The following is a 27,292-nucleotide window of genomic DNA, read 5'->3' as shown; positions in this document are numbered from 1 at the left end:
CACCTCTTTCTCCCCAGTTGCCCGGCCTGCGCCCCCTTTCCGCAGCGAAGGCTTGCTCGCCGCCTCTGGTCTCGCGGTGGTAGGGACCTTGCCCGCTGCTCCTGGCCGAGGGTGGCTGAGAGCCCTGGAGGAGGGCACCATGCACCCGGGAGGACGGCAGCCCTGGCCTGGGGAGGGGAGGACCTCCATAGAGAGGGCTTTATGCTCCGGCCCCAAGCCCCGGTGGAACCGGGGATGGTGTCCCTGTCTGACGGAGAGCGACCTCACCGGGAAGAAGCAGACACGGGCCTCCTGGAGTTTCTGACCGCCAACAGGTCTTTGGCCACCGAAGTGAATGCGCTGAGTCTCTCGAGGTGGTGAACCTTGTGTTGGAGGGACACGACCCGAGCTCCTGTCCACGGATAGGATGCGCTGTTACTACTTATTTTAAATCCTTCCCCGAGGATATGTTTATTTACTGGTTTTAGACATAGAGAGAGATACACACACACAGAGACAGACAGACATGCATTGATCGGTTGCCTCCTGCGCATGCCCTCACTGGGAACCCAGCCGGTAAACTTTCTTGTGCCGGTGGAGGCTCCAACCGGCCGAGCCACCCGGCCAGGGTAGGGTACGTTATTATTTCAGCATGTATGCTGGGGTACAGTCTCATCCTTTCCCAGGAAACGTTCGATTCCAAGAATGGCTGAATCCCAGAGTCTTTTTCTCCGTGCAGAACTGTGAATTGCAGCCTGATTTCTCTTGGGGCCAGTCTAGTTTCCTTTTCCTTGCTTTTGAGAGCTTCACCTCCCAGTCCTTGCCTTCAGCTGGGCTCTCCCTGCACGCTCTTCCTGCCCAGGAGGCGACTTTTCTCCATTTTCCAGGCCTGCCCCATGCTGCCTCCTGCCGAGCGCCAGCCCTACCCTCAGCCAGGTCTGGGGGGCCTCAGAGTGCTAGACCGTTTGGTTCTTAAGCTTTCTGGAGAGATGCTGACATCTCCACAAAGCGGGGGTGAGAGCTAAACCAACTTGTCCTGCCAGGCTGGGGCAGGAAATGGCCTCTCTAGCCCCCCTCCACTTTTCCTTCACTCAATCGGAGCCTATTAACCCTTCTCACCCCCAGGGAAGATTCCAGAAACACTTCCGCACTGCCAGCCTAGGAAGAACAGAGCAGTGGCAACTGCTGGTAATCGAACGGTTAATGCCTTCTCCACCCATCGCTTGCCTCAACCTGGAAGGTTGCAATGCTCACATTTGGTCCCCTCTTCCATTTGTCTCCACGCCTTGGGTTTATCCTGATGGTTTCTCCCCCCGCACCCCCATTCTCTTTCCTCCTACTTCACATCGAAGAGCACATGTAGCCCGCTTCCGCTCAGGTGGAAGAGGAAGAGTCCAGGCAGAGCGAGCTCAGCGGAGGGAGGGGGTGACAGTTGGCCCGGCGGACTTGGGCTCCGTCTGGAAAGAGCTCCACTGACTCAGAGCTTCTGTTTTGGCTTCCTCCGGCGCTGCCCAGATGGGCACGAAAAAAAAATGTGGGTTCTCTTGTCAAACCATGCATTTCTGAGATGAGAGAACTGAGCACGGTATTCATCCGCAAGGTCTGCTTGCTCTCGAACGCCGGGGGAGCACCTTCCCGCTCCGGGCCCCACACTGTTGCTTCCTTGCCTGTCCCAAACCTAGATACAATTTGGTAAGACTGAATCATACTCTTTTACCCTGCTAACAAATCTGACAGTCATCCAGCCGTGTTATAGGGTAGTTAGCTTTTCTGCAAGTTAAATCCTGTGCCCAAATTGGAGCCGCATGCAGTGAAAGCCAGTTGGCACGCACTTAGCCATAGAGAATATGGGCACTTTTCCTGCTGCTGACATCGGGGCTGTGCAGCCTCTGCTGCGTTAACACTTCTTGTCAGGGAGAAAGCGGCGCGGTTCGGTGAGATGCGCTCAAACCGCTAGTCTGGGAGGAGAGCTGAGTTCTGGTCCCTCCTCAAAGTTGCCGAGTCTCTTCCTTTTTCTTGAGCTTCAGTTTCTCCATCTCGAAGGCAAGAGTGACTGTTTGGAGCTTACAGTTCTCCTGTCTTATTGTAGGAATGTAACTTCCTTCAACTGGAACGTGGTGCTGGGATTGTGTGTGTGTGTGTGTGTGTGTGTGTCCCCTTGTTCACGTAGGAAGCCCAGTGGTCTCTCCCCTTTCCTGACTTCAGGTAGACCAGGAGCATGTTAAATATGGTGCATGAGCCTTGTCAATGGGAGGGAACAAGGTTCAGCCAAGAGTCATCTTCTGTGGTCTTGCTTTTCCTTCCTGCCGGTTCCCAACATCGGCGCAGGAGTTGGCACACACGTGGGGCAGTGCGTGTGTGCCACAGACATTTAAAGACCATGTCCATGGGACCACGGATACAGTCCAGCAGTGGCCCTGTCTTCAAGCCCCTCCTACACTCTGCCTGGTTCCGAACCTCCCAGTAGGTCAGTGTTTTCCCTGCCAGCCCCTACCTTGCCATCAACCCAGCGACCCACCTGCCTTCCCGCTAGCCTGCCTGCCTGCCTGCCTGGCTGCCCAGCCTCTGGATCAGCCTGGCACCGAGCCCTGGGCACCAGGCCAGCTCCTCCTCCCCTCCCCAGCCCCGCCTCCTTTCTCAGCTATTGCCGTGCCTGGAGCGTGCCAGGTCCGCCCCCTTCAGAAGCTTCCCCGGACAATTATTATTTTTTTTTCTCCACTTCTCCACACTGTAGGGAGAAGGAGGCAGGGTGGGGAGGAAGGAGTAGGTCATTGGTGATCTTATGGAAAAAGCAGAGGTTGGCACGTTAGGACTTTTTTTACGTGTGACTTCGAGTTGGGAAAAACAACTGGGAAGGGAGCCAGCTCTTGGGAGGTTGCTTCTGCTCCCGTGTCAGCCGCGTGGGACTCGCTTGTTGAGGAATTGGTGGGCTCACCCGCTTCTGCAGGGATCCAGTGGATGACCCACCTGCACGCTTCTATTAGCTCTGTCCATCCCCCTTTCCCATCCCACACCAGAATGGGGTCCCCTGCTGGACCGGAAACGCCCTGCGAGCAGGAGCAGGAGGCGTGCCTGTCCCCGATGCTCTCTGCTCTGCAGCCCAGTGCCTAGCACCGGGCTCGGGAAATGCGAAGGGGGACACACACACAGAAGTGCGAACATTTTCTGATAGCCACGTTAAGACAGAAAAAAGGTGAACGTAGTGTAAAAGGTTATTTCAAAAATTAATTTAGAAATCAAAAGATCTGTTCCACGTGGGATCCATAGAAACAAGGAGATATTTTACTTTTGGGAGGCACTGAGTGTTAGGAATTCCGGTGTGTATATTTTTACACTGGGAGCCCAACTGCATGCAAATGCGAGGTTTTCAACGGAAACATTTGATCTGTATTTAGATTTCGTAAACTTGAAAGATGAGAAAACTAAATTGTGTACACAGTTAAAGTGAAATACAAGTAAAATTCAGTTCCTCAGTTGCGGTGGCCACATCTCAAGTGCTCAGTAGCCACGTGTGACGGGTGGCTGCCGCAGTGTGGACGACGCAGGCCCAGTGCTGTAGGGGCCTCGGAAACCTGGGAGGGTGCCTCCAGCAGCTGGGCTCCAGACTCCGGGAGAAAAGTCGTGGTATGGAGCTTTCTGACCAATGATCAGAGTGAAATGAGCCAGGTTTGAAACATAGTAGTTTGCTCACTCATTTCCAGCTCCCAAACAGTAACCCCCAACCGCATCTCCAGTCCAGCTTGTTTTCCGACCGCCTTGGGCTAGTCCCTTCTGGCAGGCCTGCTGGGGGTTTGCGGGAAGACTGGGCCATCACTGGGGAAGAAGGAAAATGTGTAGGTAGATTTGTGGGAGGGCGTTTTAGCTTTATTGTGGGTGGATTCCAAAGTCTTCATTAACCCCCGACATTTTGAAGTGGTGTGTGAAAAGTTAGCTTTTGCGGGGGGGGGGGGGGGGAGATCATATTTTTCTAATGGGAACCAAGTCTTAGAAGAAAAGTTAGAACCACTCACTCAGACCATCATGGCACAGAAAAAAATCCCTCTAATTAAGAATGTAAGTGACAGGGATCTGGGAATGCACGGTCCTGTGAAATTGACTAGTTCTTATCCTTGTTTCCCAGATGTAAGAAACTGACTTCCGGAAAGTGGAAACCTTGGATTGCCCAAGGCCACATTGTCAGCAAGGCTGAGAGAATCACAGCCTGGGGGAAGGGTGGGGAGGGGGAATCTAATCTGAAGATCTCTGTGGGGGTGAAAGTCCAGATTTCACTCTCAATAGGGGCCTCTGGGGATTGGGGCCTCAAATTTAGCAAGATTTCCAAAACCTGCTTTCTCCCTACCCTCGGATGATTTGCCCCACCCTGGTTTGAAGGAACTCCTTCCTTCAGGGAGGGCGGAGGTCACGTTCCAGATTGAAGAAGGCACCTTCCCCTCCGGGATTGGGGTAGAAAGAGGAAGGAACAGGTTTGCAAAGGTTTGGAGAAAGGAACAGCCCCTGAGGCAGTTTTCAGATTGCTCCACCCCATCCGTTTGCCGGGTGAGAAGTGTCCCATCTGGGCATCTGCTCCCCCACCACTGGACCCCAGGCTCACATGCTTCCTGCCCCCAGCTTTGTCCCAACCAGGGCCTGGATTCTTGCTAATAAAACACCAATAGGAAAACCTCGTTAGTTTATACCCACAGATTTGGAATTTATAATGACCTGGATTCAAATAGAGGTGAGATAGAACAATCTTTTTTCCCCCAAAAAAACCCTCTATGAGAAAAAAAGTTTACATAAAAAAGCTCATGTACCCATCACCTAGTTTTAAAAATTACCAATTGAGCCCTGGCTGGTGTGGCTCAGTGGACTGAGTGCTGACCTGCGAACCAAAGGGCTGCTGGTTCGATTCTCAGTTGGGGCACATGCCTGGGTTGCAGACTAGGTCTCCAGCAGGGGGCGTGCAAGAGGCAACACATTGATGTTTCTCTCCCTCCCTTCCCCTGTCTAAATAAAATCTTTAAGAAAAAAAAATTTACCAATTTATATCTAATCTGTTTTCATTTATACTGTTCCCTGATTGTTGTGAAACAAATCCTAGACATCCCATTTCATCTGCAACTATTTCATTATGTATTTCTAAAATGTAAGAACTTTAAAAATCACTGCGGTTTATAAAAAAGTTAACAATGTTATCAAATAACTAGTCAATGTTCAAAGTTTCAGTGAATCACTTGTCGAGTAACTGGAAATACGTTGGAGAATGAAGTTACCAGCTGAAGAAATTAAGAGATGTTTTGAGTGGTACTTCACTAAGTTGAGTGAACTCCGAGTATTTTAAATTTCTCCTCAAGCCTAACACCACTATATTTTTGGCAAAGGCCGCCTATGTCCTTTTTTTATTTATTTACTTTGAGAGAGAGGGGAAGGGAAGGAGAAAGAGAGGGGGCGAAACATCAATTCACACATACCCCACTGGGGACCTGGCCCACAACCCAGGTATGTGTCCCAACTGGGAATCGAACCAGCGACCCTTTGGTTTGCAGGCCCATGCTCAATCCACTGAGCCACACCAGCCAGGGCCTCCTGTGTCCTTTTTGCCATCAAAAAGGTAGCAGAAGAGACAATGCAAAGAGCCTGGAAAGGAGACAGACAGGCTGTGGGTTCAAATCCTGGCCCTGGTACTTAGCAGCTGTGTGACTTGGCAAAGACACTTAACCTTGCAATCTCAGGGCCCTGGTCTGTAAAACAGGGCCATGGATAACGAGAGGTTTGTAGGAGGGGCTGAGCATCAGAGTCTGGCACCGGGTAAACTCCTCAAATGTTAGGCTCTCCCAAATGGTCCCATTTTTCCTTCCCATTCAGCCTGTCAGTGACACTTCTCTGCAAGAGTGAAAAGGACAAGAACTTCTGGCCCAGTGAGAACTCGCAACCATACTTCCGGGTGCCTAGTCTCTGCACTTCCTGAATCTCCTAGTTTTCTGCTGATTAACTCCTTATGCTATTGCATGGATGCTATCTTCCTCTGGACTCTTTTGGAGTTTGCCGTGGGGTTGAGAAGAATGGTCACTTGGTCCCTGTGGCCCCCATGCCTCTTGCAACAGCGAGCTGGGTCCCCTGTGGTTGCTCTGTATCTGGGGAGCGGCCCCAGGGCCCAGTTGCTTCCCTGCAGGTCAGGGCAGGCAGAGAGGTCAGAAGATCCAGGCAGCTGGCACCCAGGGATGGAATTGCACCGGGGCAATCATTCGCTTTGCTGAGGGCTAGCGTCTTCCTTCTTTCCCTTAACAAGTTTATCGGCTGCAGGGTGGGTGCTGGTTTCGGAACTCCAGGTCTCTTTCCTGCTTTTTCTGAACCACGGATGCTGGGGTTCAGGCTGGGCTCAATACAGCACCCTGTTTATGGAGAGCAAAGGCACTGCTCAAGTCCAGTGGACGCTCACCAGCTGGGGGCTGGAGCGGGTCCCTTTTGTTGACACGGAGGTGGGGTGGGGGTACTCCAGGAAGTGGTGTTTCCCTGCCAGTGCGGAACTCTCTATTTTACTGTCACTCTGGGCATCTCCTTGTCAGCCCCTGCTTTCCCGCCTCTTCCCGTGCTTGTCGGACGGCTGCCGCTCCCGGGCCTGGGGCAGGGGTTGAGCACCATGGCATGGTAGGCACCCCGCTTTAACTCTTCGGAAAGCCCTATCTGTCCGTTTTCCACAGGAGAAAACTAAGGTGCTGAGCAAAGACCTAAGCAGTCAGGACTCTCTCCACTCCCACTGAGCCCTCAGCACACTGCCCTTGCCCGCTGCAGTGTTTGTGAGTGGGATGAGGTGCCCAGGGGGCCCTGGGAGGGCGTGCACTTCCCTGCCTCTCCCGTGCTTCGGGCCTGACATAAACTAGGTAACGTCACACTTCAGTACAGGCGCCGTCATATCCTCTGTGTCTGTCGGGGTTGGGGGCTTTGCTGGAAAAGGAGGTTTCCAGCCCCAGAGGCGAGGCACTCCGAGGACTGGGTGTGTGCCCTGGGGGCTGGCGGAGGGAGTGCTGCAGGATGTCTGTTCCTGCATGGGTTGAGTGGCCCTGCCCTCCCCCCTCCCCCTGGAACATTCCACACATTCCAGACTGCCATTGCTTTCAGGGTATGGATTAACATCCCAAGCAGATATTTGATTTCACCATCCCGTCCCCTCCCCACCCTGGAAAGAAAGCCCCTAAAACTAGGACTTCGAAGTAGGGAGAGGGTATTTTTGACCTTTGACCTGAGATGATACTGCCGGGGCCAGCATGAAAGAGCGCTATTCACACCGAACTACTGCTGTGCTCGGGGTGCTTCGGGCAGACAGCCCCCGCTCCCCTGTGCTTCGTCCTGAAGTGTTCCCTTGATGAGGAGGTCGTGGGCCTGGGTGACCCCTGTCGCTGGCGTTAAGCTGGGAACAGCGTTCTCGGTCTTCCGATGGTGTGCTGGTTTCTTCCTCACTTCTCCAGCAGTTTGCCTTGTGTTGTCAGGGGACCTGGATTTTCTCTGTCCACCTGGTCCCCGAGTGAGTCTCATGGGAAATCCCACAGAAGGGCAGGTTCCCCGGGCTCCCCTGTTGGCCAGTGAGTTGTACTAAGAAGGTGGCCTGGTGTGGCACTGGCAGACCTGGAACGGGGCTTGTTTCCATCCTTACTCTTTCGTCCTGCTGGAGTCTGACCTCCTTAGGTGGGGTCCTCGGACCAGCCAAAGCCGAGAGCCATAGACATCAGTTCTCTTCAACGCTCACCCTTCTCTCCTCCTGAGTTGTGTCTTCGTCTCCAGAAGCGGTGGCCTAAACATACTTCATCGGCAACTTGCCTCGCAGAGCTGGACAGGTCTTCGGGGCCCTCTCGTTTCCCTTTCATAGCTGAGGACACTTGAGATCCCCAGGGGTGAAATAAGTGAGCCGGCCCAGGACAGGGCCACTGGGAAACATTTATAGTTAGAATTTAGCATCCCTTGCCTTGGTCCCCCGTGTTTTCAGCACCCCTTTCTCCCAGCCTGTGGGGAACTTAGGGGCACTGAGGCCTGACGCTTAAGTGACTCGGTCGGATGAACACCCGGTCGGGGGCAGTTTGAGGGCTGGAGCTGGACTCTCTTGCTTCCTAGTCCCATTTTCCTTCCTACCACTGGGGGGGTTTCATTGAGCCCTGTCCCTGAACTACGATTTCTTGTGAAGGGGAATAGAAAAAGGCTGGAATGACAATTGACCGATACAGATAAGTCCATTAAAATGTTTTAAGCCTAGGGATTAGGGTATTGATTTGAGCAGTAACCAATTTCCCTGCGAGTCATCCTTGAACCTGAAGGCTTCCTCAGGGAAAAGTACCTAGTCAGGCGTTTGAAAGACAGGAGGGGGAAAGTGTAGTTACCTTGGAGGAGGGAGGGGCGGTGGTCTGAGTGCGGGGTTCTGTGTGTGCTGGTCACCCCCACCTCACTGTGCGCACATTCGTCTATTGTTACCCTGTACTTACTCTAAGCCCTTTGCTAAGCTCTTCATAATATTGCCTAACATTACCTTATATGCCCCGCCTTCGGTAGGTATTATCCCTGTTTTACAAAGGAGGGAACAAAGCCTCAAAGGAATTAAATGATCTTTTCAAGATCAGGGCTCGCAAGGGGAGCCCAGGTTTAGCTGCACAGCTGCACAAAGCACGGCACTGCCGCGCTGTCATCCCGACGTTGCCGCCTGCTTGCCCGCGCGTCTCCCCCAGTGAACGGCGAGCGGCTTGAGGCCAGGCGCTTGGCCCATTGTGTTCGTGGCTGTGTCCCCAGCATCTAGAACGAAAGTCCAGCCTATGACGTAGGCGCCCGTTAAACAGGTATCGGGTGAATGAAGGGTGTCTGGCGTAGCTTTGTATCTCCAGCACCTGGAACAGAGTGGGTGGGAGTCGGTGGTCAGTGAGTCGGTTTCTCTGGTGAGAAACCTAAGCAGAGAGACAGGTGAAGCGGATGGGGTATTTAGGGAGCTCCGTGACCTTCGTGCTTGGGGCATCTGATTTTGGTCTTCCTGTCTGGTAGCACTGACAGAAATTTTGCTCTCCAAAAGCGAGACCCGGTTCCCAAAGTCCATCCCTGTCAGACTCGTAAGGCTTTGTTGAGGAGGAGGTAGGGAAAGAGACTTGGACAAGGCTTAAAAATTGCAAGGTCACAGCCCCCTAAAGCTCCCAGAGCTGTCACTAACCATTTGCTCTAATTTCAGGAGTCGGAAAATTCAGATCCGAAATATTCCACCCCAGCTTCGATGGGAAGTAAGTGATGCGGGGACTTCCAGTGGTGTTGGGGGGCGGGGAGGAGACTGGACCGGGAGTCTGAGTCAGCCTGCGTTTGGCAGAGGAGACCGGGGAGGTCCCCTGGGGGTGTGGGTTGGGGCTCAGCCAGGGATGCTGAGGGGAGGTTGGTTGGGTCTCTTCCTTGACCTGTGTTGGTCCTTTGAAGTTTTGTCCCTGTAGTGAAGGAGGTGGGATGGGGTACTCCCGAGCCCCAAACTTCCTGATGACAGAAGTTGATTTAGGGTCCCAGCTGTCCCAGGTCTGCATCTAAAAAGGTGCTTAAATTCCTCTTTGAGCTTACTAAGTATATGTCTTGCAAAAAGAGACCCTGGCAGGTCACCACCAGCATCAGTACCCCAGTGCCAAACCGAACAGGCAGGCAATGCTGCTCCACGCCCACTCAAGGCTCTGCCGGGCCCCCAGTGCCGTGGGATGAGGGGTGTCCAGGGGCCGGCCTCGTGGTAGTTCCTGGGATGGATGCTCAGAGTAACCTCCCTCCCTCTGCCGTTCTCCCAGGTCCTGGACAGCCTGCTCGCCCAGTATGGGACAGTAGAGAGCTGTGAGCAAGGTAAGAGTGGGTGGCGGGGTGCGGTGGTAGAGGAGTGGGTGTTGGAGGACTTTGGGGAATCTGCTCCCCCTCGTTTTCCAATAGCAACTCTACTTGGCATACAAAAAGAAGACAGGTGAAAGGTGGTGCAGGGGGAGCCACACTGGACTCGGGGCCTGGCATGTGGTCCCAGCTTTGGCTCAGCTGCTTATCGTGGAACAGGCTTCTCTGTTCAGTGGGAGACTTGAACAGAGCCCCTCGCTTGCGTCAGGAGGTTCCCATGCACCTAGGGAGGGTCAACCATGGCTAGGAACCATGCTCCTAGAGCTGCCAGGGTTTTAGAAGGAGTTTAAGAATGGAAATGGTGCATTTATCCTGGGTAAGTGTGCGGCCCTTTTTCTCTGAAAGCATCTCGAGTCTTTATTTTTGGCTGCAGCGACCTGCTGGTTGCCTGCTGTTGTTAGAATCTCCGATTGTCCACTCCATATCTTTGGTCAAAGGAAACAAGGAGATTTGTGACTGTACTACATACACATCGACGGGCAGGCAGAGTCTTTCAGAAGTGGGCCTGCAGCAGAAACGATAAAGAATTCTAGATTAGAAACAATTTGCTATGATTTCTAAGGCTTCCCCGTTGTTTAAGGTTACACATTTTCATAGGAAATGAACTAAAATCAAATGGAATGATTTAGGCTGGATATAAGGGAGAGCTTGGTCCTTAGGTAGATAAGATACAGTTTGAGTTTGATGATATTTTTTTAAGATTTTAGTTATTTTTAGAGAGGAAGGGAGGGAGAAACAGAAAATCAGTGTGTGGTTGCCTCTCACATGGCCCCCACTGGGGACCTGGCCTGCAACCCAGGCATGTGCCCTGACTGGGAATCAAACCTGCGATGGTTCGATGCTTTGGTTCGCAGCCCGCGCTCAATCCACTGAGCTATGCCAGCCAGGGCAAGTTTGTAGATCTTTTGAGAAACCGAGATAACCACCTAGTCAAGATTTAAATATCCATTTCCGAATTCTTTGTGGAAAGGCCAAGCCATAAATCATAAACGATTAGTATCTGTCTGCCTGGAGGTAAAGGGCCGGATGCATCACACTGGTCCTCTCCTGCTCTGACCCTGCAGCTTGCCTCTCGTTGTCATAAACCCCAGGACTCACCAACAGCCGCTGCCCAGTCCTGTTCACGGCCTAGGCTGACGACCGAGTTACTGCTGAACACACAGACTGAGCAGGGCTTAGCCTCCGTGGGAGTCCAGGGTTCACCTGGGAGCTCTAACACCGGATCTGGAGGTGGCACCTGCTCCCTGGAGAGGAGAATGGGAAACTTTTCAAGTTGAAGGGCAAGACAGAGAGTCTTCAAGTCTGTTCAAATGTTGCTTTTTAAACAGAATTCCTTCTAGTATTCTTTCTAATTGGCTTATTAAGCTCCACGACGTCAGTTGTTTCATTCACTATGGTTTCCATTTAACGAGAAGATTATTCTTGCAGAATCTTCCTCACCACTGAGATGGGAGAGCTCTGCTGATGAAGGCCAGAGGAGTTAAGAGTGTGCCCTGCTTGAGGTTTTGTGGCCAGGTGCCTTCCTTCCGTATTGGCAGGGTGGGGTTAGAGGCTTGGTTTTTGTCCGTGTCCTCCACCCCAGGGTTGAGCAGGCCCAGGGGATCCAGAATCACAGGACAGTGCTACATACAGCAGGCTAATTTTGTTTAAAATGAGAGGTATAGCCCTGGCTGGTGTGACTCAGTGAATTGAGTGCCGGCCTGCAAACCAAACGGTTGCCGGTTCAATTCCCAGTCAGGGCACATGCCTAGGTTGCAGGCCAGGTCCCCCGTTGGGAGTGTGCAAGAGGCAACCATACATTGCTGTTTCTCTCTCTCCCCTTCTCTAAAAATAAATAAATAAAATCTTTTTTTAAAAAATGAGAAGTACTTGTGCCCGGATTGCCTGAAATTCTGATGTCCGACCCCTTCTCCCTGTAGGAGAGAATGTATGATCATTAAATGAAAAGCAAAGGGCCGCTCATGAAGGGTTTGATGGGGTTAACGGCTGGTGCCCTTGAATGCAGGACGCCCCGAACGAGTGCATTTCCACGGCCCAGGTGTCTGGGATCCCCGGGAAATCCTTTCCCTGGAGAAGATGCAGACGTCTGTGCTCCTTCCCCACCTCCCCAGACCCGGCAGTATCCGCCCCCCCGCCCCACCCCTCAGTCACCCGCCTAGCCGGGTCATAGTGCGCATGCGCTCGATCGCAAGCGTTCGATCGGCGTGTTCTTGAAGACAGGCCTCTCAAATGGGTTTCGGTGTTGCCCAGATCTCTTCAGCCATACCCTTAAGGACCAGTTCTTGGGATGTTTACTTCTATAAATTGCTAATCTTAGTGTGCATTGAGTTTTAACTAGTTTAACTTTCCAAGGGTAACTGCCGAGAGCAACCAGCTGCCTCACTGCCAGTGTTTGGAGTGCCCAGTGCTCGTGGGGGCTGGGAAGGGGCGTCAGAGGGAGACATAGGAAGGAAAATGCAAGAAGATGAACTTCAGTTTTCTAGGAGTTCTGATAAAAGGGGTCTGAAGGGGAACTGTTTGGTCTTGTCATTCAAGTATTTCAGAAGCTCCAGGTGTCCCACCCCACAAGATGTAAGGACGGACTTGCATCACTCCAGATGCACTGGTGGCGTCTCTGGGTCTCTGCTCTAACACGGCCTCTGTTTTGCCCCCCCAGTGAACACGGAGAGTGAGACTGCCGTGGTGAACGTCACCTACTCCAACCGGGAGCAGACCAGGCAGTGAGTAGGCTGGAAAGTGGGGCTCTGGAGGGTCTTTGTGGGCTGTTGCTGGGTTGTTGGTTCAGGAATCTCACAGGTTTGGGAGCAAATGGCCCCAAAGGGAGGGACCCGAAGAACTCCACCGACCTCCCGCACCCCTCCCCAGGGTGGGATATCCTCTGTAGGAGGAAAGGTTGGCTCCTGGGAGGTCTCTAGTGGCCTGAGAACTTCAGGGCTTTGCTGTGTTGATGGCGCCACCTAGTGATAGCGAGGAGGAACTGCTATATACTTTCTAAAAAGACGAGTTAACTGGGATGTGGCGGGGCAGACATTTTATTGCAGTGATCGTGGGGAGCCCAGTTTATGCTTGCGGGGGTCCTGTCAGTCCCCTTACACCTACTCTTTCTAGCCCCTTATCCCTTTGGTTGAGCGATGAACACTTCCCACCCATTGGTCTTGACAAAGTAACTACATGTTACACATTCACCCGTTTATATCTCTGTAGACCCTGTCATAGGCCTTTTGCTACACTTTCCTGTTGATGGCTTTCTTGCTTCATGCTGCTGCCTCTGCCCTTTCTGTTTCCTCCAACTCTGGCTCCACAGTAAAATCCCACCACTTCCTCAAATACTGTTTCATTTTAAACGTCTTCTGGGCTCAGACTTTTCTGGAAGCTACTACTGCCCCTGGTGGCCAACCTGTGGCTTTTAGCCTGGGTTGAAAGAGGCTTCCGCTCGGGCGCACTCCCTCGCTGCCTGTAGCTGCCCTGCTCACGGGTAGCTGCCCTGCTCACGTCGCTGGCCAGCGACAGGTCTGGGGGCGGACGGGGCTCGGCCCCTCCCTTCAGTTTCATCCCCCTTGCAGACGCCCTGGATATTCTTAAACTCCCGCCTCCATGTGGCAAGCAAGCCATTCTGTCTTCAGCTCTTAACTTTTTTTCCATGTAGTTTCCTTAAACATAGAAGGTGCCAGGCTCAATAGTTACAAAGACAAAATGTTGTGAATTCTATTTATTGTGTTTATTCACTTATCATGAGGCACATGTGATTCTCACATGACTTGTAGTAGGTAGTTTTGGCTAAAACTGAAAGGCTGACCCCAAATTAGTGGGAGTAACCAATTTACTTTTCCTTCGATATTTTGCGCCGTTTAGACTGGAAGGTGCTCTGAGGTGGAGGTGGGAGTGGCGGGCAGGCGGGTAAACCCCTTTCTGGGGCGTGCTCTGTGCTGTCTCCCCGTGGAATGCTTGGCGCACGGAGAGCGCTTGGTGTGAGTGGCGTGGGCTGCAGCGACCAGTGGGTTGTCCCTCTGTCCGCAGAGCCATCATGAAGCTCAATGGCCACCAGCTGGAGAACCATGCCTTGAAGGTCTCCTATATCCCCGACGAGCAGATCGCACAGGGTCCCGAGAACGGGCGCCGCGGGGGCTTCGGCTCTCGGGGTCAGCCCCGACAGGGCTCGCCAGTGGCTGCCGGGGCCCCGGCCAAGCAGCAGCAGGTGGACATCCCGCTGCGGCTCCTGGTGCCCACCCAGTACGTGGGCGCCATCATTGGCAAGGAGGGCGCCACCATCCGCAACATCACAAAGCAGACCCAGTCCAAGTGAGTCCCGGCTTCAGGGGGTGGGAGGGAATTGAGATGGGTGCCAGGAAGTCGTGGTGTGTCCCTGGGGGGGGTGGGTGCCTCCTGAAGCACCCTGAGGGGCCTCAGTGGGGAGTGTTGCCTGGAACATGTTCCTTCTTTTCCATTCAGGAGTCCCTGCTTCCCTGCAGGAGTGGAGGTGGCGTGGGCACGGGTGCACCCCGTGGTGGCAGTTTCAGGGCTTTGTACCGTTGTTAGTAAGAAGGGCTCCGGAGTTTCTCGTAGAAAGTCCCAGCCAGCAAACCTAGTCTCTGCCAGTCGGTCATCCTTTGGTGCTCTGTGGTTTTAGCGCCGCTTACTGGGGCCTGGGGGGCTGGTCAGCCTGGCTGGAGTCCGGGCCCTTGGCATAATGGGTCAGGAGTCCGTCCCATCTCCCCGTCCACCATAGCCACCCCTCTTCTGTCATCTTTGCAGCTGGCCAGTGCGCTCCGGAAACGAGCAGGGCACGTCCTGTCCTGATTCATAATCCACCCTCTGTTAGCTACTTTTAACCTGGGACCGTGCGCCTTCCCTTAGCACTTGTTTCAAGGGGGAAGCCGAGAACGCACAAGTGAGAGCTGCGGGCTGTTGGGCCCCGGCCCTGCATGCCCACGATAGATGCCATCTTTCCTCTGCCCTCTCCAGTTCTGCCTTCGATCGACCTTATCCAGGAGCAGCTCCTGTGCCTCCGATTGAGGAGAGGTGGGGGGAGCCCCAGAAAGACCCGGTTCCCCCAGCAGCCACTGACTGACTGTCCTTGTCCTTGTGCTCCTCAGGATAGACGTGCACCGGAAGGAGAACGCAGGTGCTGCGGAGAAGGCCATCAGTGTCCACTCGACCCCCGAGGGCTGCTCCTCCGCCTGTAAGATGATCTTGGAGATCATGCATAAGGAGGCCAAGGACACCAAAACGTAAGGATTTTCGCAGAATGTGGAGATCGCCACCTTCCTGAATCCGGCACACGCTTTATCAGCGAGAGTCAGGGAGGTAGAAGAAATGCAATTGGAATTGTGCAAAAGGCTATAAACTGAGAAAGGGAGCGGGGGCACCTGTTATCCCTCCAGAAATTCTGTGCACTTGGAAGCATGTGTATCCGTGTGCACGTGTGTGTGAGTGTAAATAGGCTCACAGTAAACACATTGTCTTATAGTTTGCTCTTTTCGTTTCATGCAGGAGCACATACTGAGCCAGCTCGTTTGTTTGTAGCTACAGAGAATTCTAGTATGGCTACCTTGAAGTGCACAGTTGGGTGGTTTTTAATGTGCACGGACCTATAAAGCCGTCACCATGACTAAGATAGTGAGCATATCCATTGCCCGCGGCGTTTCTGTGCCTCTGGGCAGCCCGTCCCTACGACCACTTTTCCCTATCACAAAGCAGCCGCTGATCTGCAGATTTTAGCACCATTTTCCTAGAATAACCATTTTGACCTGTGGTTGGTCCTGGAAGCCACACTGGGGTGGCATGGTGGCTGAGTCTCCACGTGACCCACCAGTTAGGGAGCTCTTGCCCCTCACTGCTTTCCCTGTCTCTCGAAGGGCCGACGAGGTCCCCCTAAAGATCCTGGCGCACAATAACTTTGTGGGGCGTCTCATTGGCAAGGAGGGGCGAAACCTGAAGAAGGTGGAGCAGGACACGGAGACAAAAATCACCATCTCCTCGTAAGGCACTCCCCGGTGTTTCCTTCCTTAGGAGTGGGCTGCCTGGGGGGTCTGGGGCCGGCCGTGTTCCATTATCGAGTCTTAATCCTTGCCCCTTAAGTGGGATGCAGTTTCTTTCTATTGACGAAGAATTAAAGACGTCGTGGAGAACGTTCCTTTCCATCGGGGCCGGAGCTCTCCCATCACCCCCACTGTGTGGGCTGGGGGGCCGAGGTCGGGGTGCTGCCTCCTCGGGCCTCTGCCCTTCGGGGAGAGAGCCTGCAGCCTGGAGCCAGGGCTTCGGGGTTTCAGCACGGGAGTCAGGCTGTGCGAAGGGGACAGAGCCAGGTCCTTTTCTGAGGACAGCGCCTGCGGTGGCCCGCCTGTCTGGGAAGCACCGAAGTTAAGAGGGTGGCGAAGCTCCTCTTTGAGCTCCGTGCGTCTTCACTTCATCAGAGACTTGCTGGTGGGCATGGGTCTGCTCCGTTCCGGAACGGCACAGGAAGTGGGTGGCCTGGAACCACCGGGGAAAGGCGCATTGTTATTGTGTGTGTGGGGACGGCCTGTGATTGGACTCCTCCCACTCAGAGGGCTTTCAGTTGGGTGTTCTCCTTGCCCTGCACCTCTCCCTGCCCTGGTTACAACCCTGAGGACAGAGAGAGAGCTGTTGGGCAAAAGTTGAACAGCTTGCAGAAATGGAGCAGAGACTGGACTCGTCCCCGGCTGGGGCCGGGGCTGGGGCTGGGGCCTGTCCTGTGAATGGAAGGGTGACGCCGCTCTGCCCCCCCAGGCTGCAGGACCTCACCCTCTATAACCCCGAGAGGACCATCACCGTGAAGGGGGCCATCGAGAACTGCTGCAGGGCTGAGCAGGAGATCATGAAGAAAGTTCGGGAGGCCTATGAGAATGACGTGGCCGCCATGAGTGTGAGTGCCAGGCACCTGCCTGCCCTTCCCCGGGCCCGAGCTACAGCATGGCGGGCCACCCCCGAGGGTGGGCGTGCCGAGCGCTGTGGGGCCTGGGAGCACTTGGCTTTTGGACCTCGATTCAACAGAAGAAAAGGCTTTTACATTTAATTTGTAGGGGTTCTTCATTTGATTCTTGGGGTGGGAGTTTTACTCTTGGGCTTTGAGGTCTATGAGTATCCTATAATTATGTGTGAAGTTTGTGTGAGAGAGAGTGTGTGTGTGTGTGCGCGCGTGTGTACATGAGTGGGTAGACGGTCCATCATTTCCATCTGATTTTCAAAGGCGGGCAAGGGTGTAGGGTAGGTAACCAACAAGGCGAGTCCTAGAACAGAGCTCAAACGGAGGCCTGTCCCTGCCGCTCCTCACTCACGCAGACATGCTGCAGTACGGAGCTGTGAGCTTGTCGTCTGCCTTGGAGTGAACCAGGGGTGGGCTTCATGTTTTTCCTTTTTCTTTTTTTTTTTTTTAAAGATTTCATTTATTTATTTATTTACTTATTTAAAGATTTTATTTATTTATTTTTAGAGAGGGAAGGGAGGGAGAAAGAGAGAAACATCAATGTGCGGTTGCTGGGGGCTGTGGCCTGCAACCCAGGTGTGTACCCTGACTGGGAATCGAACCTGCGACACTTATTTATTTATCTATTTTTAGAGGGGGAAAGGAGGGAGAAAGAAGGAGAGACACGTTTACGTGAGAGGGAAATGTCGATCGGTTGCTTCTCGTATGTGCCCTGACCAGGGATCACTCCGGCAACCTTTCGCTTTGCAGGATGACACCCAACCCAGCCACACTGGTCAGGGCCAGAGGATGGACCTCTGACAGAAGAGCCAGTTGGCTCTTCTGGTTGGCGTTGCTAGGTCTCAGTCCAGTGAGCATCCCGTGTCACTTACAGTGGCACACCCTAAGTATACATGTATATATACGTATATGGGAAGAGCAGATGGCAGGAGGGTGTTTGTGTAAATGCGTGTAGTTCTTCTGCTTTTGGCCTGCTCTCTCTGGGGGTGCTAGCCCTCTCGGTTCAGCCAGGCCCACACTCTGGGGACCGACCACCAGGGCCCGTCAGAAGGAGCTGACCCTCCCCTTCACTCCCCAGCTGCAGTCTCATCTCATCCCCGGCCTGAACTTGGCCGCCGTGGGTCTTTTCCCAGCCTCGTCCAGTGCGGTCCCGCCACCTCCCAGCAGCGTCACCGGGGCTGCGCCCTACAGCTCCTTCATGGTAGGTGCCGACGGGCCTGGCTGCGGCCCCCCTGCCTGGGGATTTGTGGGGAGGGGGAAGGAGGTCTGAGGCTGCTCCTCTTACATTGTTCCCAGCCCTTGGTGACACTTGAGAACCTCGACTCCGTGGAGGGCAGTCTCGGATGCTGGCAGCACTCTTCCTCTTTTCTCCTCCTCTTCCTCTTGCCCAGCTTCTTCCCTTTACCCCTGCTGGGCATAGGGAGAGCTCAAGAGGATGTAGCCCAGGTTGGCCGCTGGGTGCCTGCGCCCCTTTCTCCCCGAGGATGCATGGCAGGGGTGTGGAGGGGCTCGGGGCCATGGCTCTGGGCCCGCGGTGATGACGTGCCTTGTCTCGGCAGCAGGCCCCGGAGCAGGAGATGGTGCAGGTGTTCATCCCTGCCCAGGCGGTGGGCGCCATCATCGGCAAGAAGGGGCAGCACATCAAGCAGCTCTCCCGCTTTGCCAGCGCCTCCATCAAGGTGATCTGCCCTGTGCTCCTCTGGGTCCCTGACGTGGGACCGCTCTGCTCCCATCACTCTCCGCCTCTGTCCCCAGGCGCCCCGTCGGGCTGGTGTTGGGGCCTTTGTCCCGTGGAACGGCAGAAATCCTTCCCACGGGACAAAGCTGGGGTCTCTGCAGACAGGCTGGGCAGGGGGCGGCAGTATTATAGCCTGGAGGAAGAGCTTAGCTTCTGTTGAATGCTGACGTGGGTTCAAATCCCTGTTCCTAGGCTGTGGGTCCTGAGCCTCAGTTTCCTCATCAGTATAGCAGATACTGGAGTGCCGCTGCAGCCCCTGGCTCAGGCAGTGTCTGGTGGGCAGTGACTGCTCAGTAAACGCTAGCGGCATCTTTATTTGCCTTCCCTGGCCCGGCCCGTAGGGAGAGGAGGGAGGCCTGGCTCGGGGAAACAGCAGTGCTGTTGAATTTCCAAGTCTAAATCCACTTGTTTCGGTCGTCTTCCGGCTTTGCTGAAGAGCAGTCATTGCTCCCCGGGGAAGTGCGGTCGCTGCTCTCCCCTCATTGGCCGTCTCCTCCGTGCCCTCCGCTTGGCAAGACTCCAGTGGGGATCCCCCCCCACCCCAGGACAGTGGGTGGGGGCCCTGCTTAGATAACATCATTGAAGCAAACCCACTCAGACCTTCGAATCAGTTTTGGTGCCGGGGCAACGACCTTGGGGTTTGGGGTCTTCTCCCTTCCCTCCCATGTCCTGAGAAGTGGGTGGTGGGGGTGGGGCCAGGGGTGCGTGGCCTGGAGCGGTGCAGAAGGGCGTCCCTGTGACCAGCGTTTGCTTTCCAGATTGCTCCTCCTGAAACTCCGGACTCCAAAGTTCGTATGGTCATTATCACTGGACCCCCAGAGGCCCAATTCAAGGTTCTGGTCTTTATGCTTTTTTCTAAGCTGGACACATTGGAATTGATTCGGGGTGGGGGCGGGGGTTGGTACAAACCTGTGTCCGGTGTTTCAGCTTCCCTGCATGATGTAGGGCTGGGGGCTGCTTTCACACTGGCCTTGGACCTCATGCCTGTTGACGGCCACCTCCCTCGTGACTTCCGGGGGGTCGGCAGGCACAGGGGGAGAAGGAAGTCCGGGGCTTCTTCCTGGCACTCTGTCTCCGTTACTAAGGAAGGCCTTCGATGCCCAATTCTCTTCTGTCCTTTGTGTCTCTGCTATACCCCTGGGTTCTCAAACCTCTGGTCAGACAGCCAGAGAGGTGATGGCTACCTTAGCCCGACAGGGATGGAGAGTGGAGACAGCTCTCCAGGCGGCGTTGAGTGTCCGGTAGCCCGTTCTCTGAGCGGCCCGCTCGGCTGCCGCTGGGACCTGCATTGCTAGCCACTGCCTTGTTCAAACAGATGCGGTTTTCCCAGATTCCCACAGGTCTGGGTTATAGCCCGTTTTCCCAAACTGAATACCTTCCTCTAGGGTTACTCTACCCAGGTTCTCCCATACAGATAAGCCAGAGGGGCGCTGGTGGGTTAATGCTGTGGACCTTTCACATTACGTGGCCTAGACGGTCGATCCCCTCAGGGGAGGGGGGCGGCTCGTGGGCCAGAACAGGGTCGGTGGGGAGCTCGGGGGCTGCGCGTCGTGTTTTGTCCTGTAGGTATGGCCCGGCGACTAACGGCGACCTCCTCTCCTCAGGCTCAGGGAAGAATTTACGGGAAACTCAAGGAGGAGAATTTCTTTGGTCCCAAGGAGGAAGTAAAGCTGGAAACCCATATCCGGGTACCAGCGTCCGCAGCTGGCCGGGTTATTGGCAAAGGTGGCAAAACGGTGAGCTGTGCGGGCCACTTGGAAAGTTTTGGACCTTGGCGCCCAAACCCGGTGGCTCTGCTCTGGCCCGCGTCGCCCAACGTTAATAAGACTTCCAGTTTGTCCATCTCCTTGATCCTGCTCCCCAAACTCAGCTTCTTACTCCCAGTTTCCCCCTGCTTCCAGTTTCCACCAGCCCCTTGCCCCTCCCTCTCCTCTAAGCCCACCCACGCTTTCTTAACGGCAGCTTGCGCTCCTCCGCCCACCCTGCCTGCAGGTGAACGAGTTGCAGAATTTGACAGCAGCCGAGGTGGTGGTGCCGAGAGACCAGACCCCCGATGAGAACGACCAGGTCATCGTTAAGATCATCGGGCACTTCTATGCCAGCCAGGTACCCAGGGCAGTCCCCATCCCAGGAGGGGGGCGGGAGCCCAGGGGTCAGAGCAGCAGGGCGGCAGAGGCTGACCAGCGGGACCTGACAAAGCCCCGGGGACACCTCCTGCCTCGGAGCCAGCTCCTTCTGGGTGCAGGAGTCTCCCCCCCCAGATTCCCAGGGAGAGTGGGTGTTGTGCGTTCTCTGTTAGTGGCCTTTCCTGCTATTTAACTGTAGACCTTCCCTAACTTTTTTTTTTTTCCTGGATAAGGAAAGAAATAGGTAATTTTATCACCCAGTCTTGTTCGTGGAAAAGAGACATTCTGGGACATTTCTGTGAAGTGAATTGCATTTTGCAGTGGGTTTTCCTTGTAAAACTTTGTTCTTAGGGGAAAAGGTTTTAAGAAGGGAAGAGTAGAACGACTGACCCTTTAGCACCTGGCCCGTTTCCTCGGTGGTCGGGCCCTGTCCGGCACTTCACCCGCTCTCCTGGGGGGGGCGCTCACGTGTGGAGTGGGGCTGCGGTTTGTGACGAGGCCTTTTGGCCGATGAGCCTTGGATCAGCCCGGGCTCTGGGAACCCCAGGAGAGGTCCCTTGGGTGTTTAGTAAAGTGACAACTTTGTAAAGTTTTAAGTTCTGAACAAATGCTAGATCCCGCCCCCAACCCTTGGTATGTCACGCAGTGGTGCTCCGGGTCCACTCGGAGGCGGAGAAACGTAGGTCACGGTCATACTCAGTCTTCCTCATCTTTCTTCTAAGTCCCGTGTGTCCCGTTGGCTGCCGGCGTCCGGGTCCCTAGGACCTGTCTCCCTGTATAAGGCTGTCGCCTCCCTTACCCTTGGAGGTCCTCACTCCCTCCTCCGTGTCCGCTCTTTCTGCAGATGGCTCAGAGGAAGATCCGAGACATCCTGGCCCAAGTTAAACAGCTGCACCAAAAGGGACAGAGTAACCAGGCCCAGGCGCGGAGGAAGTGACCCGCCCCTGCCCCGACATCGACGCGAGGACGACGGGCTGAAACCCAGGGCGCGTTCTCCCCAGCAGGCCTGAGAATGAGTGGGAATCGGGGGCTCGTGGGCCGGGGTGCGGATCAGGTTTGCCCACTTGTTTGAGAAAGACGTTCCAGTGAGGAACCCTGATCTCTCTGCCCCGAACCCCCAGCCGATCGGCCCAGCGCTGCCCGCCCGCCCCTCAGGGTGTCACCGTGGAAATTCTAGCTCAGGGTGCTTTTAAACGTGGATTGTTTTAAGTCAGTTCTTCATTTCCCACCAAGAGGGTGGGCAAGATCCCACAGGGAAGAGAAATAAAATTTCCTTCAGGTTTTTAAAACATATGCAGAGGGGTGTTTTAATCAACCTCAAAGAATGGTTTGCTCTAAAATCCTTCCAGCCTTTTCCCGCTCGGTTTATTGATTAAAATACCTCCATTCTCATGCCCTGACATAACCTCTTCCTGTATCCACACTAACTGTCTTACCGTGACTGCTACCAGAAAGAGTGGGAACAGATGCATCGCTGAGCTTTTACGTTGTTGACTCGAAGGGAGAAGACGCGTCAGCATCTGTAGTTTTAATTTCGGTCCCTCCCTCTCCAACCACCAGGAACAGCGAGGAATAAGGAGTGGTGGGGGGGGGATGGGGAGAAAGATGATTCAAATACAGTAATCCACGTTTAAAAGGAGTGCCCTCGTGGCTGATCCATTCCAGACCACCGTCTCGGAAAATTGGCACAATTCAAAGTTCCCCCCTCTGCGGGGGCTTCCCCGCCGAGACCCCCCGCCCCGCCACGCCCCTCCCACTGTGGAGGTCCCACGTCACGTCCGGGCGCACGTGGGTGGTGCTGAGCGCTCAGCGGGACGGGCCGACCGCTGCACTGTCCCTGATTCCCATCATTCTCAGGCAGATTTTATATTTTTTTAAAGTCTATTTTAATGATCGGATGTGAGCACTGGGAAGGGGACGTTTCTCCCCTTGATAAAGTCGCAGTTCCGTGGAGGACCGGAGTGGCCCCAAAGGCTGCCACTGTGCCCTCACCCCGGCCCACGGGCTCCCCTGAGGGCTGGCTCCCCGAGGCAGGGGTTGTGGGGCCCTCCCCCCTCCCCCCCGCCACGGCACTGTTCTCCTGGTGGTGGTGGGGTGCGGAACCCAACCCTGAGCTCCCAATAAAGCTAAAGTTCATCATCTGGCATACATTACGAAGACTCAATACATTGGAGAGTATTTGCTTCTGTTTGTATCTTAGAGGCATATTTAACTGACGGCTCCTGCCTCTGCATCATTGGCGTGATGACAAGGGTGCCTGAGAAAAACAATTCAAAATACCAGCAACGTGTTACGTACAAAGGGGTAAAGACGCTTAATTTATTAATTTGCCGGCCGCAGTAAGACCCCGGTGGAGGCCCAGCCCCCGTGGGAGACAGCGGCCGCTGGTGCCCCGAGGCCAGGCCTCCCCTGCGCGCTGTCAGCGCGGACTAGCCAGGTGGTGCACTTCAGCGACCCCGGACGGTGCGACCGAGAGTGTGCTGGGGAGGGGGGAGGCCTCTGCGTGTGCGGGGAAGCCCACGCGTGGGGCCCCCTCCTCCCGACATGGCAACGACGGTAACGACGAGACAACCTTGACACGTGGGCGGAGTCAGGTAACGCTGTGCGCAAGTAAACTACCTCAAGGTATGAAGTTACCTCAGCAATTAACTTTCCTTTTTGCCCCCCCCCCCACCTTTTTTTAACCTTTTTTTTTTTCCCTTGGCGGCTTGCTGATATTTTATATAAAAGAGAAAAGCAAAGCAAAAGAGAAGCTGATAGTCTTGAATATTTTATTTTTTTAATGAAAAGAAAAAAAAATGAGAAAGTTATGTTTCATAATTTCTTAGTCTCTTACAACACGAGCCAGTGTAAGCCTTCAGGAACTGTGTGGGGCACAGGCCCTGTGGGAAAGGCGGCAGGGCTGTCTCTGCGGGAGGGGCCGGGGCAGGCCGAGTCAGGGGGCCCAGGGCCAGGCTCCGGGCTCCAGCTCCAGCCTCTCCCTGAACCCCCCAGAGGCACAGCCAGTCTGTGGCATCCCCCCTCCAGCTCTGGCTGAAGGGTGTCCCCAGCCGGTCTTTCCCACCAGCGGTACTGTGGAGATAACTTTAATAAAATATTGCCTCCGTTTTATCGAGGAGAGAAATAAAAGTAAAAAAAAATACCCTTTACAAATTTATATTTCTCCGTCTAAAACACGGGAGCCAAGATTCTGCTGGTGGAAGAGACAGAGCCACCCCCGAACCTCCGAGAGGTCTGCCTGGTCTGCCATCGCCACGCTGTCTGTTCTCTGTCCGTCCTTCAGCCCCTCCTGTTGCTGTCCTAGGTCCGCGGGCGCAAGCCGGGGGCAGGCGGGCTCTCGGACAGGCGCTCCTCTCGGCCACCCGGTCTCTGTTGATCTGACGGTGGACCCACCCAGCCTTAGGGGATGCTTGGTTTTGGGGTGGTGGGTGGCCAGCCAGGGGCAGGGGGTATGAGAACGTGATGGGGGCAGGTCCGTCCCTCGTTCATGTCTCGCCCACGGTCTCGCTGTGACGGTCCTTAATAGCCCCCAGAACTGCACTCTCCGGAGAGGAGGAAGCAGGGAAGTGCCTAGGGGTACCACCAGGCCAGCGATACTGGCGCTTCCCACCCGCCCTAGCCACAGGAAAGGGTCTTCCAGCTTCCGTCTCTGGCTCTACAGGCTTTATCCCAAAATGAAGCAGATAACTTTCAGACATCGGCCATTTAGTGATTTAAGGTGAAGTTCCAGCAGCAAGCATGCTTTGATAGATACCTGGTTCAAACCCCCATCAGGAAAGAGGAAACCCCGCAGTACCCACAGCGTGGTTGTCGCAGTGCTTGGTGTGCTTGGGGTCCTGTTCCCGGCGCCCCCTCGGCCCAGGCCGTCCCCCTTGGGCTGGCTCAGCCCCCGGGAGAGAGACCTGGACGTGTGGCGAGGGACTGTGCCCGCCTTGGCTAGGATTAGGCACGGCTCCACGCACCGCTGATATTTGCCCAGCAGGAAAATCGTGACAGTTAACATACCAGAAAGCAAAAGGAACGTGGTTTGGTGGCTAAGGTTTGGCGGGATACAGGGCTTGTCTTGGTGGGTCCCCCTTGGACCCGCGGGCCAGGTCTCGGGGCGATGACTCGCCCTCCTGCGCATCACCTCCATGTCCCCTCCCTTGGCGAGATGACAGAGCTGATGTGAAAAGCACTTGGGAGATTCATGTGATCTGAGAAAAATGACTTCTGTGCTCTGAGATATATATGTGTGTGTGTGTGCTACATATATATTTTTAAGAAAGGACCATCTCTTTTAGGATATATTTTTTAAATCTGTGGAACACGTCAAAAACCAAAATGGTTTGACTCAACCGACTTGGAAGCTGCATCTGACAGTTACACCCCGATGGCTTGAATCCCCGCCCCCCCCCCCCCAGGGGCGGTGGCCTTGTGCAGTCTGGGCTGTGGACTCAGCCCCTGTGAGGGCTCCGGGTGGTGGGGAGCCGCGTTCTTGGGGACAGGGAGGCATGGTCGCCTTGTGCCCTGTCCTCCCCTCTTCCCAGTCCTTCCGTCTTCATTCTTTTCCCCTGAGCTCCCCCTTCTGCAGACTCTTGGGAGCTGTTCTCTTCGTAGTTAGGCCTCGCCGTCGGCAGAAGGACTCAGCGTAAAGCTCAAGAGAACAAACACCGCATGGGACACTCCGGGTGGTTCTTTGTGTCCGTTTCCCTCTGTGCCAAAGACAGACAGAGGCTGAGGCAGGCCGTTTCTGAATCCAAGCAGTAGCCATCTTTCCACGTGGGCCTGGGCTGTCTGAAAGGGAGAGGGCTCCTGGAGACAGAGCTAGAGACAGGACCTTTCCTTTCTGAGGCTCCTGGGGGTGTGGGGGCCGCGTGTGCCAAGGGGTGGGGAGCTGAGAAGGGGGTCCCGTGGCCCCTGGTAGCACTTTGGGGGCGGAGGGGAAGGTCGGAGCTCCTCCACGCGGGACTGCTCTCTGTCCCCTGCCCCCACTGCAGAGACGGCACCGGGTTCCCTTCAGGCCTGGCAGACTGGCAGCGAGGAGGGGCCTCAGTTAGCTCTCAAGGGTGCCTTCCCCTCCTCCCACTCCAGACATACCCTCTGCCAAACTGGGAACTGGCGGTGCTAAGTAACTACCTCACAGAGCCCCAGAGGGACCGCCTGGTCACCCCCTTCCTCCCACCTCTCCTCCAGGGGTGGGGGGGGTCGCCTCCTTCCTTCTCTCCCCACCCCCAAAGGTGCTCACGGGGAGACCCTAGTGGCTTTGGCGCCTCCCGCCGTGCAGCTGTCTGGCCTGTCCGGCGAGACCCGGTGGAGAGGAGAGGAGAGCGGCACGGCCCGACGCGGTGGTTGCAGGAGGTTGGAAGAAAAACCCTCCGTGCCAGGGGACGGAAAGCCATTTCCCTTCCAAATGCTTGATTTAGATGCAGAACATTTCTCTTGTATTCAGACGTAGAGCAACACCAGCTGAAAACTTCAGTTTCTGCCCTTGGGATGCGTAAGGCTTCCCTGGGGGGCGCAGGGCAGGCAGGAGGCCTCGAGACCGAAGGTGGGTGTGCAGGGTGCAGGCCAGAGCACCGGCCCTGATGCTCGGCCCTCCTCGGGGGCGCGGTCTGTTGGCACCGGGTCTGGTGACTTGGTCTGTGGTTGAATCCGGACTGACAAGGCAAAAGGAAAGAAGATTCTTTTCTGAGATAGCAGGAGCTCCTTGGGAGCATGTGTTCGCGTAACTACAGGTGATGGGGGCCACGAGTACGAGTGGATTAACTACCTCAGTCCTTACAGTAAGGTTGGAGCCGAGGGCAGGGCCTGGTGCGAAGGGTAGGAATCCCAGCCGAGGGGAGTGAGTTGAGGCGTGTCCCACAAAAGGTTTGTCCTTGAGGAACAAGGGGGCCTGCCAGTGTCCCCCGACTCCTGTCCGTTGAGTTGAGGTGGGGCTGGCCATCGGTTCCCCACTTCCTGCCTTCTTTGCCCTGGGGTCCCACGTTTTCACCGCTTTGCCTCCAGCTTGTCCCTCTCACCTGCTATATCTTTGTTGGTTGGCCCGAAGGGGGAGGAGAGGAGTTGCCTCCTCTCCCACCGGAGGGGGCTGGCTGGAACCCACCACTTGGGCCCCAGAGCCAGGGAGCCTGGGGGAGCCAGAGCTAAGACCTCTTCAACAGGGTTTCTGTGAGATGCTCCGCCCCCCCCCCCCCCCCCCGGCATCCCCCTCCCAGTCTCCACGGAGACAGTGGGCTCTGGAAGGAAGAGGTGGAGCAGGAGCCTTTGTCCTGAGAGTCTGAGGGCCAGGGTCCTCTGGTGGCTCAGGCGTCTTTGTAGTCTGGGGAGTCCGCTGGGCCGTCCCAGCCCCTCCCCACCCTCTAATGGACCTCCTCATAGAAGCCCCATTTCACTTTTGTTTTATCTACCTCTTAGCAAGACAATAGAGATGAGTTAGGTAGTGGCAACTCCACTTGCTTAGGTTAGGGGGGGGAAAGAAGATTTCTTTTTCCAAAGGAAAAAAAAATATTACCTTAAAAATACTTTCCAAAAAATTTTTAAAAGCCAAAAAAAAATTTGTTGTTTTGTTTTGTTTTGTTTTTTAAAGAGGGAGACATTTTCCAGTGACTGCTGGATTATTTTAATTCCCCGGACTTTTTCTTTTCCCCCATAAATGAGTTTCACTCT

At 54.8% G+C, this 27,292-nt stretch overlaps 1 protein-coding gene across 2 annotated transcripts in view; it reads left to right on the top strand.

The window, feature by feature from the left end:
• The window catches only part of IGF2BP1 (insulin like growth factor 2 mRNA binding protein 1), a 37,510-nt gene extending 14,606 nt beyond the window's left edge, over positions 1 to 22,904 (top strand). Inside the window, exons 3-15 of one of the 2 annotated variants that reach the window (XM_028519836.2) lie at positions 9,158 to 9,206; positions 9,744 to 9,795; positions 12,494 to 12,557; positions 13,855 to 14,136; positions 14,931 to 15,065; positions 15,693 to 15,815; positions 16,585 to 16,720; positions 17,859 to 17,981; positions 18,343 to 18,459; positions 19,277 to 19,351; positions 20,123 to 20,254; positions 20,511 to 20,624; positions 21,489 to 22,904. In XM_028519836.2, the coding sequence (XP_028375637.1) occupies positions 9,158 to 9,206; positions 9,744 to 9,795; positions 12,494 to 12,557; positions 13,855 to 14,136; positions 14,931 to 15,065; positions 15,693 to 15,815; positions 16,585 to 16,720; positions 17,859 to 17,981; positions 18,343 to 18,459; positions 19,277 to 19,351; positions 20,123 to 20,254; positions 20,511 to 20,624; positions 21,489 to 21,581 (1,495 nt within the window). In that variant the 3' untranslated portion in view covers positions 21,582 to 22,904. Of the gene's footprint in view, positions 1 to 9,157; positions 9,207 to 9,743; positions 9,796 to 12,493; positions 12,558 to 13,854; positions 14,137 to 14,930; positions 15,066 to 15,692; positions 15,816 to 16,584; positions 16,721 to 17,858; positions 17,982 to 18,339; positions 18,460 to 19,276; positions 19,352 to 20,122; positions 20,255 to 20,510; positions 20,625 to 21,488 lie in introns of both variants that reach the window. The other variant, XM_028519835.2, reaches the window with a different exon arrangement.
• Positions 22,905 to 27,292: the final 4,388 nt, after the last annotated feature.

This window comes from Phyllostomus discolor, chromosome 8 (genome assembly GCF_004126475.2).
Source record: "Phyllostomus discolor isolate MPI-MPIP mPhyDis1 chromosome 8, mPhyDis1.pri.v3, whole genome shotgun sequence".
In the NCBI taxonomy this organism is placed as follows: domain Eukaryota; kingdom Metazoa; phylum Chordata; class Mammalia; order Chiroptera; family Phyllostomidae; genus Phyllostomus; species Phyllostomus discolor.
This window is presented reverse-complemented; position numbering and strand designations above follow the sequence as displayed.